Source organism: Bos mutus, chromosome 4 (genome assembly GCF_027580195.1).
Source record: "Bos mutus isolate GX-2022 chromosome 4, NWIPB_WYAK_1.1, whole genome shotgun sequence".
NCBI lineage: Eukaryota > Metazoa > Chordata > Mammalia > Artiodactyla > Bovidae > Bos > Bos mutus.
In genome coordinates this window covers 32,353,946-32,367,647 of record NC_091620.1, presented here as the reverse complement: position 1 = coordinate 32,367,647, position 13,702 = coordinate 32,353,946, and the positions used below count along the sequence as shown (strand labels likewise).

Genomic DNA, 13,702 nt, shown 5'->3' with positions numbered 1-13,702 from the left:
CTTACTGAGGATGAATAAATTCTTGAATCAAAAAGATTGGGCACGGGTGTGAAACACAGAACTCTAAAACTCTGAGTCCAGAGTTTTTTTATTTGGGAGTCCAGAGATAAACAAGAGGTAGAAGTGCAAAATTAGTTTTATTTTGAAAAGCATATTCACTTGCAAGAGTTTCATTTTTTCCCCTTCTTACCATATCTTAAAATGGCCATGAAACTCACTGACATTTTTGAAGTCAGTTTTACTTAAAATGCTTAGAGTTTCTTTACCAAAAAGAATCCTTTTCAAGGAAAGTCCTGAAAATTAATCCTTTACAAAGCACTATGTGGATGAATATCACTGATTAACTATCATTTAAAGGATTACTTTTAACTTTAGAAGACATCACAACACAATTAAAAAAAAATCTCGTTGAGATGAAACTCCTCAACAATTAAATATTTAATCAGTTTATAACACAAGAGAATGCTTAATCTGCATGATTTACCAATTAAAGACTGCACCCTGATGTGTCTTCAGCAACATGAGCGCTAAAACAAAATTGTCTCAGAGGGTCTCAAGATGGGCAATGCTTTGTAAAGGCACAAACGTTTAGAGAGTTAGGTGGGTTCAGTGTCTCTCCCAGACAACGGGATGCACTTCTGTTGACCTCTACTAGCCTCAGCATTTGGGATATTCTTGGACATTATAAGTGACCACAGAGGGTGCTCTTGTGACAATTACTGTGAGCGTCAGTTTTGATTTCTGAAACATCATGACTTTTCAACCCAGAGACTCAAAGCTCTCTGGGAAAGTGTCCAGCGTCTCTGCTGACCCATGGGTACCTGGGGCAAGCTCTGTGTTTCCTGAAACCTGACAGCGTGAGAAGAAACCTCATCGGAGGCATTAAAAATGGGACTTGTGCTGCATGCTCAGTTGTATCTGACTCTCTGCAACCCTATGGACTATAGCCTGCCAGGCTCCTCCATCCATGGGATTTTAAAGGCAAGAATTCTGGAGTGGGTTGCCATTCCCTTCTCCAAAAAAAGAAAAGCATTGCCATGGTTTTACATTGGGATCAGACAAGTTGTAAATGGCTTTGATTTGCTAGCATTTTTTAAACAGCTACTGACAATGATGTTTTATAAGTTGGGATAAGAGAGATTACCTCTAAAGCAGAACTTCTTCTGGTAAATCCATATTCTCTTCTGCTAGAGAACTTCCTTTAAATTTCACTGACTCAGATAAGACACAGTTTTTTAATGTGTCTTAAGGTAAATTTCACATGTGAGATTTTTTTTTCCCATTGGCTAAATTCAAAATACAATGATAATCACTAAGTTTAATTATTTTCTTTTTCAAAAGTATAGTCAAAGCTATGGTTTTTTTCCAGTAGTCATGTATGGATGTCATTGGAAAAGATCCTGATTCGGGGAAAGATTGAAGGCATAAGAAGAAAGGGGTGGCAGAGGATAAGATGGTTAGACAGCATCTTGACTCATTGGACATAAATCTGAGCAAATTCCAGGAGATAGCAAAGGACAGGGAAGCCTGGCATACTGCAGTACACGGGGTCACAGAGTTGGACATGACTTAGTGACCAACAAACAAAATAGTTGCTATGTAATATTATATTAAGGCTTCCCAGGTGGCACTAGTCACAAAGAACTCTCCTGCCAATGGAGGAGACATAAGAGATGTGGGTTCAGTGCTTGGGTTGGGAAGATCCCTTGGAGGAGAACATGGCAATCCACTCTAGTATCCTTGCCTAGAGAATCCCATTGACAGAGTAGCCTGGCAGGCTATACACCACAGGGTCGCAAAGAGTCAGACAGGACTGAAGCAACTTAACACACACAATATTGTATATTACAGGTGTACATGTAGTAACTTACAATTTTTAAAGGTTATACTACATTCAGGGAAGCCCGGCTGCTGCTGTCTATGGGGTCACCAAGAGTCAGACATAACTTAACGACTGAACAACAACAGTTGCTATAAAATACTGGCTTTATTTCCCATGTTGTACAATATAAGCTACAAGAATATATTGTGCAATTCTGGGAATATTATATTCACATATAGATTTCAGTATGTGTATCACTTGACAAGCAAAGACAGCCTCCGTTTAAAATATTCTGGTCATTCTGAAAGACTTAACATGAATACAGAATATACAGGTTCCAACTATTTTTCTACCTGTAGGACTCAGAACCATGGTGGTAGCTGTATAGAATATCAAATGGCATTCCTTATGTAGAATATCTTTTCTACTCATCTACTGTAACTGCTACTGCTTCTTGCTTTCACCTGGCCATCACAAAAACACCTTAGAACTGTCTGCTACTCCGGGGTGCAAGACTTGGCATGCAAACAACCCAGTAACTTTTGTTGCCACTGCTGAAATTAAAACTATTTAAAATCTGGAAGGGATTTCAGAAACCATCTGGAGTTCTAGATCAACTTCTTTGGTTTACATGTGCTATCTATACTGAGTTTCAGCCAGGTGACAGAACTTCTTGAAGTGCACTTATCCAGTCAATGGCAGAACTATGGCTAGAACTCAGGTTTCTAGATTCCTGGTCCAGTCCTCTTCCTCCAAACACTGTTTTATCACTTCAAATTCTGTAAATCTGAAGCTGTTGTTCAGTCACTCAGTCATGTCTGACTCTTTGCGCCCCATGGACTGTAGCAGTCCAGGCTTCCCCGTCCTTCACCATCTCCCAGAGCTTGTTCAAACTCATGTCCACTGAGTTGGAAGTATGGTAGGCATAAGATGGACTTTGAAACTAGAGTGACACAATTTCAAAGTCTGATTTAGTATGTAACAAGTCTTTTATCATCTCTGGATGAGACATTTCTTAACCTGAAAATAAGGCTAAAATGGGGGTGACAGCATCTACCCACATGGCTTCCCAGGTGGCGCCAGTGGTTAAAGAACTCACTTGCAATGCAGGGGACAAAAGAGACACAGGTTCAATCCCTGGGTTGGGAAGATCCCATGGAGAAGGAAATGGCAACCCACTCCAGTATTCTTGTCAGAAGAATTCCATGGACAGAGGAGCCTGGTGGGCTACAGTCCATAGGGTCACAAAGAGTAGAACATGACTAAAGTGACTTGGCATGCATGCAAGCATCTACCTAGGTTAGAGATGATACAGGTCAAGAACCTAGCACCTTTCCTGGTACATGGAGGTGCCCTAGGAATAGCAGTGATGACAGGTAAGGCCACAGGTATAATTTTGACACTTTGAAAAAATCAGGAATGTATTGGGTTGGCCAAAAAGTTTGTTCAGTTTTAAGTAACAATAAAAGTCATATTTTTTCATTTTCACGATGAATTTTACTGAACAATGTATTCACTAACTGAACAACATTTTGGCCAATCTAATATCTTAGTCAAACCCAGTACCTTCTGTTAAATATGGTATCTGCCATCATTTACTGAACATTTTTCTGAAGTTATTTCTGTTTAAAACAGAAAGTGTTTTATAAGTTTAACTTATGGAGCAAAGCAGAATGTCTTGATATCTGTTCTGATATTAATCATGATCTTCAAATGATACTTTAGTTTTAATATTTCAAGATTTGACCTAAAAGTCTAAGATTATCCTATTTACGGCCTTTTAGATAATATATATTTTAGTCACTTCCCTCTTTCACACATTGAAGAAACCAAAAAACTTCCATAGAAGCTAAAACAATAATCACAGCAATGTAGGATGCTCAGAAAGAAGGGTGATGGCGTATGGCTGTGTGGGCTGCTCATGGACAATGATAGAGGTACACTTCTCCTTCATGGTACAGCCCCAAAACAATGGACACAAATCTAGGGCAGTGTCCATCTTTTTGGACCTTAGTCAGTGGTACAACTATTTAAACAGAACCCTAAGGTATTTAGTCAGAAACATTAGGAACTATTATCGGGCTTCCCAGGTGGCGCCAGTGGTAAAGAACCTCTCAGCCAATGCAGGAGACAGAAGAGGTTTGAGCCCCTGGTCAGGAATATTCCCCCGGAGAAGGGAATGGCCACCCACTCCAGTATTCTTGCCTGGGAAATCCCATGGACAGAGGAGCCTGGAGGGCTACAGTCCATAGGGTTGCAAAGAGTCAGACACGACTGAGCACATATCTCCCTTCAAATTAGGAACTATTAAGATGCTTCATTAATCAAAAAGATTTTAAGACCAGGAACACCACAAGTAATTTATTATTACTCTTAGGACAAGTTTCACAGAATTTTCAGCAGTCTTTTCCATGCATGGGGCATCACGCAGAAAAAGATTCTTTAGTAACACACCTGATTTCTTTTTTAAAGCGTTGGTATTGGAGGCAGGATCAGTGCTTTGTAGAATAATTGATTTATATAGAAATATTAGTATATATTCTGAAATGAAGCAAATTTCTTTTGGATAAAAAGCATATCCTTTATAAGGAATGAAGCTCTCTTACTGTAGCCCCTGTACTCTTATCTGCGTTGGTTAAAACCACTATATAATGACTCACTGCTGTGTGCGTGCGTGTGTGTACACATTTTCCTTTGCATCTGAAGGTGGGAGGCTCCATTCCCTTACTTACTCAGGAAACACTTTAATTGGAATAGCAAAAGTTTGTCACTGATGCCTGAATAAAATTGTTCCTTTCAATCTTTTATCTGTAATAGACTCAGGTTGCTAACAGTATTTATAGGGTCATTATTTTCAACTGCTTCTTGACACCTAACAATATTATTTTAAGCTACAGCCAAGTGGATTTCCAATAATTATATAATGTTTCTTGGTAATGATTTGTTGCTTAAGATACACATTCTACTTTACCTTTCAACACATACTTGATAACCTCTCATTTACTAACTGTAATTGAGGCAAATTCAGTCTTGGCTAATTAGGGGCTCTTAGTACCCCCTCATCTATGTTATTCTTGATGACATATCAATAGAATTAGAGTCTACTTTTTTGTTTTTAATTACAGTAATACAAGTGTGCAACTTAAAATTATTAGAATGTTTAAGGACACTGTAACTATTTTACAAATAACAAGTCCAATGTCCTACTGGGGATATTCAAAATGACAAAACCTTCACAACCAAAACAGAATGGTTTTTGGTTATGGGTTCCTTTTAGAAGCAAACCCAAGCCATGTCTGATGCTTAGGCATTGGCAGGAAAGCGCAATATACACCTACAGCCACGACAATAGAATAAGCACATCATTTTAATGTTGGCCTCTTGGCATCTACTTTAGTTAGCTCCCTTTGTTAACTGCTGCCATACAAAAGTCTCAAAAGAAGTTTGGTGAATGGACGGGAGTTGAAGTGGGAAATATTTTCATGAAGAAAGAAATTCTACCTCTGTTACAAACTGAGGATGAGTTCTGTAGTAAAAAGGTCACCAAGACAAAAAATTGAAGATGTTAAGAACTGTGTAACACACAGAGACACGCACACAGACACGCGTAGTGGGCTATTTGTGGAATGACTGTACCATTTTTTCAACAGAAAATGTGCTTCCACTATACCAAGAAGAAACACAATGGGAATAACACAAACTCTTCTTTTCTGTTCAACAGTTTTGAAAATTACCACATAAGCAAAAAAAAAGTAAAAGAGAACTTGGAAGTGAAACATATGCTCGTAAATTCAGAGCAATACCAAATGGAAGCAGAAGTTGCTAATACGGTTTCAGTATTTTGTAAAAGAGCCAGCTGGATGGATGATAATTTTTCTACCCCTGCAGGGCATCAAAGCTTTTCGGAAATCATTCTCTTCACACATATTAACACTTAGCTTATTAAAACAGATGATACTTTTATTGTAAAACAGCCCGGGTAGAGGCTAGAAACATAAAATACGAAAGAGAAGGCTCATTGTGACCACCCAACCTGACAAACAGCAAATACTGGCATGACAGACCATGGTGGAGAGGATGACGCGGCAAGACCTCCTGTAACTGCCACAGCTGAAGTGTCACCACGAAGCCCGTGAATTGCTGTTGTGAAAACATGTGCAGTAACTTGCATAATTAAATGAAACTGCCAGAAAAGCATTTCTAAAATGGAGAAGATGTACATAAATAAATACAGTTCAGAGCAAATATTACACGTCAGAATCAGCAACGGAATGGATTATGCAAAGTTATGTCATCAGCAAAGTACCATTTCCTTTGAACTGACTGCTGCCTAATTACAAATAAGTGACAACATTGTTACTGAAATGGACTGCTCTCTTAGTCTCTTTTACAGATACTCAGTGGATGAAACTTGTGGATCAAGGCAGCTAAAACTACAACCTCCCCTTCCTAGGAGCTGCCATGCCTCTGTGAAGACCTCCACGAGACCAGAGCAGCATTCTGTTAGCAAACCTTAGTGCTGGAAAACAAGATGAAAAGGCACACTAACAGTGCATGGCAGATATCTGGCTTTACTGAGATTTATTTCTTTGTTTGCATGAAGAATATCATATTGACTTAAGAAAAACTTTTATAGTAGGGGCCGAATACATTACCGTATGATTCTGTTTACAGATTGCAGCAAAGGCAATTGATGTAAGCTGTACACAATGGTAAACTGGATATCATCTTGCTTGCTAAAATGAACCTTCAAATGATTTTGAGATTCTCATTCTAATAGAGACAATTTCAAGTATAGGAAAAAAAATCTATTAAAACTTCTGTCAGCAGTCTAAGAAACAAAACAATAAACTATTAGCTGTGTAGAAGAAAAAAAAAGGAAAGAAAAAGTGATTTGCAGACACAGCCTCAAAATGCAACTTTTCCCTTCGCAGTACATCTACAATGCCAGCTGGCTCTGGAAGAGTAGCTACTTACATCGAACAACTTTTCTATGTACATTTCCTCATTGACCTTTTCTCGAAGAATGTCTTGATTTTGCCGAACAAACATAATATAGGTATCTGCCAGATCCATTCCTGGTTTCTGTTGTGAGGAAAAAGCACGAGGAATAGAACAATATTAGGTTTTGATTGTGAAAATTTATTTAATCACCACCCTAGAAAAGCATTCATTATATCATTTCAAAAGTTACACTAGAAAAATATGCTTAAGATCAACAATTGTCGTCGTTCAGTTGCCTAGTCGGGTCCGACTCTTTGTGACCCTATGGACTGCAGCACTCCAGGCCTCTCTGTCCCTCACCATCTCCTGAAGCTTGCCCAAGTTCATGCACATTGCATCAGTAATTAAAAAAAAAACATCAACAATGGACACCTTCAAACTCCATAATTAAAGTAAATAAAAGTTTATTATTGAGGTCTATAACTTAAGGTCATAGTTATTGTTCATCATTTAAATGATTAGAAATATGTGGTTGTAAGATAGTAGATACCTTTTTTAAAAAATGGCTACCTTGCAAAGCCAATACGCTGAGTATAAATAGATAAATTTTTCCAAAAATTCCCATAATCAATAATCATTTCTTAATTGCAACTACAACTTCTTTTTCATCATTTCTGGCTTGTTTATCCATATATATATTTAAAAAATGTTAGCTTTCCTTGGGTTGCCTTCCTCAACTACTATGGGTGTTCAAGGAATAGAAAATAAGTTTTCTTATTAGGAAGATATTGAACAAAAAACATTTAATGCATGACAAAATGAAATGCAAATCAAAATTTTGTGGGTTATCCATGGCTTCTGCTCATCCATGTTTATCAATACTACCTCAAGGACTTATTTTAGAAATGTGATAAGACTATGGATGAACTAGTCTCCCATGAAGAGCCAAAGGTGTGGACTAGCTAACTTTCCAAAGTTATCCAACATTTCACATCTTCTAATGTTAGATGAGACAGGGCAGTTAATAAAAGTCCTCCTTGCTATGGAATCTACAAAATCTGCACAAGGAGGGGACAGAACTCTGAATGGTTCCTAAGGAGTATTCCTTCTAAACTTATCTTTAGTTCTTTACAGAGTTTCACATAGCTTGACTAGATGATTTGTATACTCTATACCTGGAGTTGATTCATAGTCTGTACTGAGTTATTCATTTAATTAGAATAGGGCAATAATATGATGAAATGGTAAAACTGATGCCCAAATAAGTCAGTCAGTTGTGTATCATTTCATATCTGTAGGATGCACTTATATAAGCCATCAATGGACTCTTCACAAAAGTAAATAACATAAGGAAATCAGATGAAAGAGGATGTGAATCATTTAACTATTCAGGAAGATCCCCTGGAGAAGGAAATGGCAAACCACTCCAGTACCCTTGTCTGGAAAATCCCATGGATAGAGGAACCTGGTGGGCTGCAGTTCATGGGGTTTCAAAGAGCTGGGCATGACTGAGTTACTAACACACTGCAGGAAAGACAAGATATACCTCTGAGTGATGTTAGGACAGTGGTCATGCCTTTTCCTTAAATGAAAGACAGAAAGTTCTTATCACTTCTTTTTTTTTGGGGGAGGGATAATAGTTTATATACAATGATAAAACTGCCCATCTCTTAACGAGTGCACAGTGCAGACATTGGCATATCTCACTGATAAAAATTAATTTGACTTTTTGCTAATGAAGTTATTTCTGGGCAATGAAAATCCCAGGAAGTACTTACTGTTCTTATACTTAGCCTAAAGGGAAATTTATATCACATACACTGAAGGATACTTTCAAACATAACTTTGATATAACAAAATTCACGACTAGTTATAACCAGAAACAACTATTTATATAAACGTCTTTATTAATCTTTCCTTCAAGAGCATTCCTACACAATGCAGAAAATATAATCCAAACTTCCCAAACTCATTTTGCTGTTTTTCTACATAATTCTCACCAGCAGTGTTTGAAAGTTTAAATAATTGCAAGGGTACTCAAGAGAAACCTAGGCGATTTTCTTCTTTGGGGGCAAGTGGTGTTATACTGAGATTTCCAGTGAAAAGGCAGGGTAATTTGTACAGGATTATTAGCTACTATTAACAGCTGAAGCCCGTAAGATAAGGATCTCTCTCCGTGTCTCTCAAACTTTGTCAAAACACTAAAAATTAGTACATTCAGAAAACATACTGCTGCAGAATGAAAATGACAGAATAATTTTCTATGTATGATAACAAGTCAGTTCCACCTGTGAGTTTCAGTCAAGTGTGTGGAAAGGAAACGCTATGATATGTATAATTCCAAGGCAGCAGGGTTTTGCCCAGCTGGACTGAGAGTTAAAGAATAAACACAGGAGAGGCTTGCCTCCTCCACCGTTTCTCCTCACCCCACCCCATTTTTATTTCTGCCTTTCAAAAGAGGAGTATGCTTCTAAGTTTACACTAGTTAAACACTGGACCCATCAGACTCACTGGAAACTGAGTTACAGCCAGATGAAATGGAGAATGATGACTTTATACACCTGCCACAGACTCGGAAGGTAATTTTCTGTTTTCTTGATCACTTTTAAGATAACATTAGACATCATGAAACATTGTCCAGGAAAAACGTATCTTTTGCCACCTGAAACTAACAGACACTTTACAATTTAAGCCTAAAAGAAAACTCTGTGCTGTTCCCTTTGGCAGACCGAAGGGCTGTTAATACTGAAATGTGTAAGCTGAGACAGTTCTACAACTAAGAAAATTAGAATCCCTGGTTGGGGGTGTGAAGTAAGGCTCATTTAAGTTTATTTCAACAAATTAAGTGTCGTCTTTTTCTTCTTGAAATTACATTTTCTCCCCTTTGGCAAATTAAGCTCCGCTTGCCTAGTAAACACAACCTACAATTTTTGCATTCCTCATTAGCATTATTTCTTCCTTTATCTTTGAGCTGTTTACCTATTCTTGAAACTGTGACATACGGGAATTTCACACCTAGTGAATATATTTTCATGTAGCTTGTGGCATGAGACTATAATCATTAAAAGAATATACACAAGTAAGAATAACTGCAACAGCTGGTGACATTTACCAATTAGAATTATAGTTCTTTAAAACACTTTATCGTTCCTTTGGTGTATGAAGGGTAATTATCTCTGATAAATTGCTGAAAAAGATATAATTTTCCTTTTAAACAGTTTCTACTTACAGTACAAATGTGTTTGGATAGAAGACATTATTGCTGGCTCAGTGCTCCTTCGTGCTAAGACTCCTGCTTTATGGCAGTGAAATTTACATACTTTGGAAGTCACTGTGTCTCATTCCATTAATAACATTATCTTATTAGGAAATAAAGTTTAGTTAGGAAACAAAAACTGAACACACTTGGTTCAGTTTTCATTTTCTGGTGCGTAAATGAAAGGCATGCATGTGACGGCATCAGCCAGACAGAACACTGCTACGCATTTTGGTGCAAGTGGGTGTCCTCAATCTTATCAAAGGAACAGCCGGTTCAACTTCAACAACTGCACATTTGGATGAATTTTTATCAAGAATATTATGTTCTAGAGAGGAACACTTAGAAATGTTTTCTATATCGGTAATTATCAGTTCAGTCGCTCAGTCGTGTCTGACTCTTTGCGACCCCATCGACTGCAGCACACCAGGCTTCCCTGTCCATCACCAACTCCCGGAGCTTGCTCAAACTCTTGTCCATCGAGTCAGTGATGCCATCCAACCATCTCATCCTCTGTCATCCCCTTCTCCTCCTGCTTTCAATCTTTACAAGCAGCAGGGTCTTTTCCAATGAGTCAGTTCTTTGCATCAGGTGGCCAATGTATTGGAGTTTCATCTTCAGCATCAGTCCTTCCAATGAATATTCAGGACTGATTTCTGATTTCCTTTAGGATGCACTGGTTTGATCTTGCAGTCTAAGGGACTCTCAAGAGTCTTCAACATGGCAGTTCAAGAGCATCAACTCTTTGGTGCTTAGCTTTCTTTATAGTTCAACTCTCACATCCATACATGACTACTGGAAAAATCATAGCTTAGACTAGATGGACCTTTGTTGGCAAAGTAATTTGTAATTATAGTTTTCTTAACAAAGGAGAAAATAACGATTAAAGACCATATAGTAAGCACATGCGTGTTAAGTTGCTTCAGTTGGTTCCAACTCTTTGTGACCCTATGGACTATAGCCCACCAGGCTCTTCTGTCCATGGGATTCTTCAGGCAAGAATACTGGGTGGGTTGCCATGCCCTCCTCCAGGGGATCTTCCTGACTCAGGGATTTAACCCGTGTCTCTTATGTCTCTTGCATTTGCAGGAGGGTTCTTTACCACCAGTGCATCTGGGAAGCCCTGTAGCAAGCACATTATGTATAAAATACTGGGTCTCCTGCATTGCAGGCAGATTCTTTACCATCTGAGGCACCAGGAAAGCCCTAAATACCCCTAAAAGAGAGTCAATGTTGTTTTCCATTCTCCACTTAAACCTTTGAGATCCTCAGTTCACTAAGCACTAACCTCTCCGTCTTGCTTTTTAGGGTAGTAATCTCTAAATCAAAATAAGACTTCCTGGATTTCTTTTAAGTTGATTCAGAAAAGAACAGAATGTGGCTAATGAAATGACAGTAAAAGGTAAAACATCTAAAAAATTCCCCCAGGGGCATAAAGAAATCAATACACATGGAAGAGAGTAGAGTATGGAAAGGTGAGTTCCTCTGACTTGGGCCGCATAAGAAACAGAATACACCAGCAAGTGAATGTGTTTAAGTAAGGGTGCAGACTCCAGCAAATTTTCTTCCAGTGTTAATCACTAGTTAACTTAGTGAGATGAACACGCCGTTCAAAAAAAGGAAAGAAAAAAATTCCTCGTTAATTATATGCTACAAATGCTCTTACTTCCTGCCGCTGCACCTAATTCCACAGGTGCAAGTCTCCACTTTCCTCATTCACGGGTAGGTGGGTGCAGGGCTGCAGACATTTTTCACAGCTACAGATTTAGATACAGAAGAAGCCGCTTAACCTTCCACGGAAGGTTAACAATACACTATGCAAACACTGTCATGGTGTCTATTTAACAAGGAGACAGATTTTTAAATATACTATTCTCGTCTCAAAGATTAATAGAAGCTACAGTCTAATTGACTTAATTTGAAAGTGCACATCTCATAACCTAGAAAAGCCTGCCTTGAAGAAACAATCAAGAGTGGAACTCTGATATCTTGATTTATGATAATCTGCGTGCTTCATAAATGAAATACCTGCACCTGGTCATTATTTTAATTTGCAAGAAAAATGGATCTTCTGAGATTTAAAACAATAGCATGTCTCTTCAATTTGAAGTTGTGGTAGGAAACATTTACATTTCTATTCTGGCATTTCAGATTCAGGAAAAGTCTATGACTGATCATCGAAGAACACAGGACCTAATTGTACAAACACACAACTTATCCAAGGTACTTTTAACTACAACATATTTTTTCTTTTATTGTTTAATATGTTCCTTATTAGTTTGGAATTTATGAAGCAATTTCTATGTTTTATATTTGAATGAAAATGCTCTTAAAATTAAGCTTCTCAAAAACATTTGGAGTAGTTTAAGAAGTTCAGTTCAGTTCAGTTCAGTCACTCAGTCGTGTCTGACTCTTTGTGACCCGGTGAATTGCACATTACATACACTCAAATACTTAAAATAAAAAAAAAAGTTTTGAGTATAGCTGTGATGATTATATGTAAAACATATATACACTTTTTTTAACCAAATTTTCTAAAAACTAGAATAATTATATTGTATTCATTAATATAGAAAATCAAAAGGAAAGAAACCAAACTAAGGTCTTCAAATTAGATTTATTCCAACTTAAATATAAGCCCAGGATAAGGACTAATTCATAAAAAGGGGCAGAAGAAACGTAAATAATGGAAAAGTCATAAGGATATACAATTTTCGAGATTTTCTAATAACAGTTTATCTAGTTTTTTAAAACAAATTATTTCCAGCAGCAGCCACAGACACCTTTCCCTTTGTTAAATGTAGAGCTATTCAAAATTCTATTAATTCACAGTATAATACATTTTGAACCCAAATTAGGAAGTAGAAAATTCTGAATTAGATAATGGCATGTACATCCATTTGAAAACATCTCTCGGACTTGGAGCATGTAACATGTATGTTTTAAGTATGTAATTTCATTCAGTCCCACATTCTAATGGAGAGGGTTCCATTACTCCAGGATCTTGCTCTGGGGTCTTCTGTTTGCTCCCTGTAAGCACAGTCAGTAAAAAAGCAGATTCCTATCACAATGCTGTGAGAACATCTTACATCAGAATCTGCTATAATTAACACTCCTATAGTTAATGCAGTCATATTGTTCAAATTCTTAAAATTCACCTGAAAGCTTCACACTATTCCTTCTAAATAGCGACGTATTTTATGTGTTCATTGATCTAAGTGCTAGCATGATTAAACATTTTTGTTGTATCGTGGCAGAAAACCTTCCAAAGAGGAGGTTATTTTAAATATTAAAAGGAATATTGAATAGTAATTTAAAATAATAGCCCAAAGTACTCAAGGAAAAGAGGCAGGTTGATTTTCAACTGAGACTTATGGGCTTAATTTTTATCTTACTATGACTTTCCCACTTGAGGTCACGAGCGTATAGTATCTCTCTTGCTATTTCTGATTGATAAGATCACTAACGTCTCAAGAGTTTTGACGATTGGCTGCTGATACAGAGAGGAAAGTGCTAACATGTATGTCACACATTAGCTTTATACTATTATTTTCATTATTATATATGCTCAATATTATTTCATTATTATGAGTAATGCTTAGGGTGATTATGAAGATATTAAATCTCTCATTTATAACACTGTTGTAACCTTTTCCCTGTCTATCTATAGTTGCTATGAT

The 13,702-nt window shown here is 37.4% G+C and overlaps 1 protein-coding gene across 13 annotated transcripts in view; it reads right to left on the bottom strand.

The window, feature by feature from the left end:
• Positions 1-13,702, bottom strand: part of CADPS2 (calcium dependent secretion activator 2) — a 585,913-nt gene that overhangs the window by 21,919 nt on the left and 550,292 nt on the right. For 10 of the 13 annotated variants that reach the window (XM_070369310.1, XM_070369306.1, XM_070369307.1 and 7 more), the window contains one exon: positions 6,800-6,907. In XM_070369310.1, coding sequence (XP_070225411.1) covers positions 6,800-6,907 — 108 coding nt within the window. Of the gene's footprint in view, positions 1-5,767; positions 6,023-6,799; positions 6,908-12,748; positions 13,053-13,702 lie in introns of those variants that run through there. The other 3 variants (XM_070369312.1, XM_070369316.1, XM_070369317.1) reach the window with 3 other exon arrangements.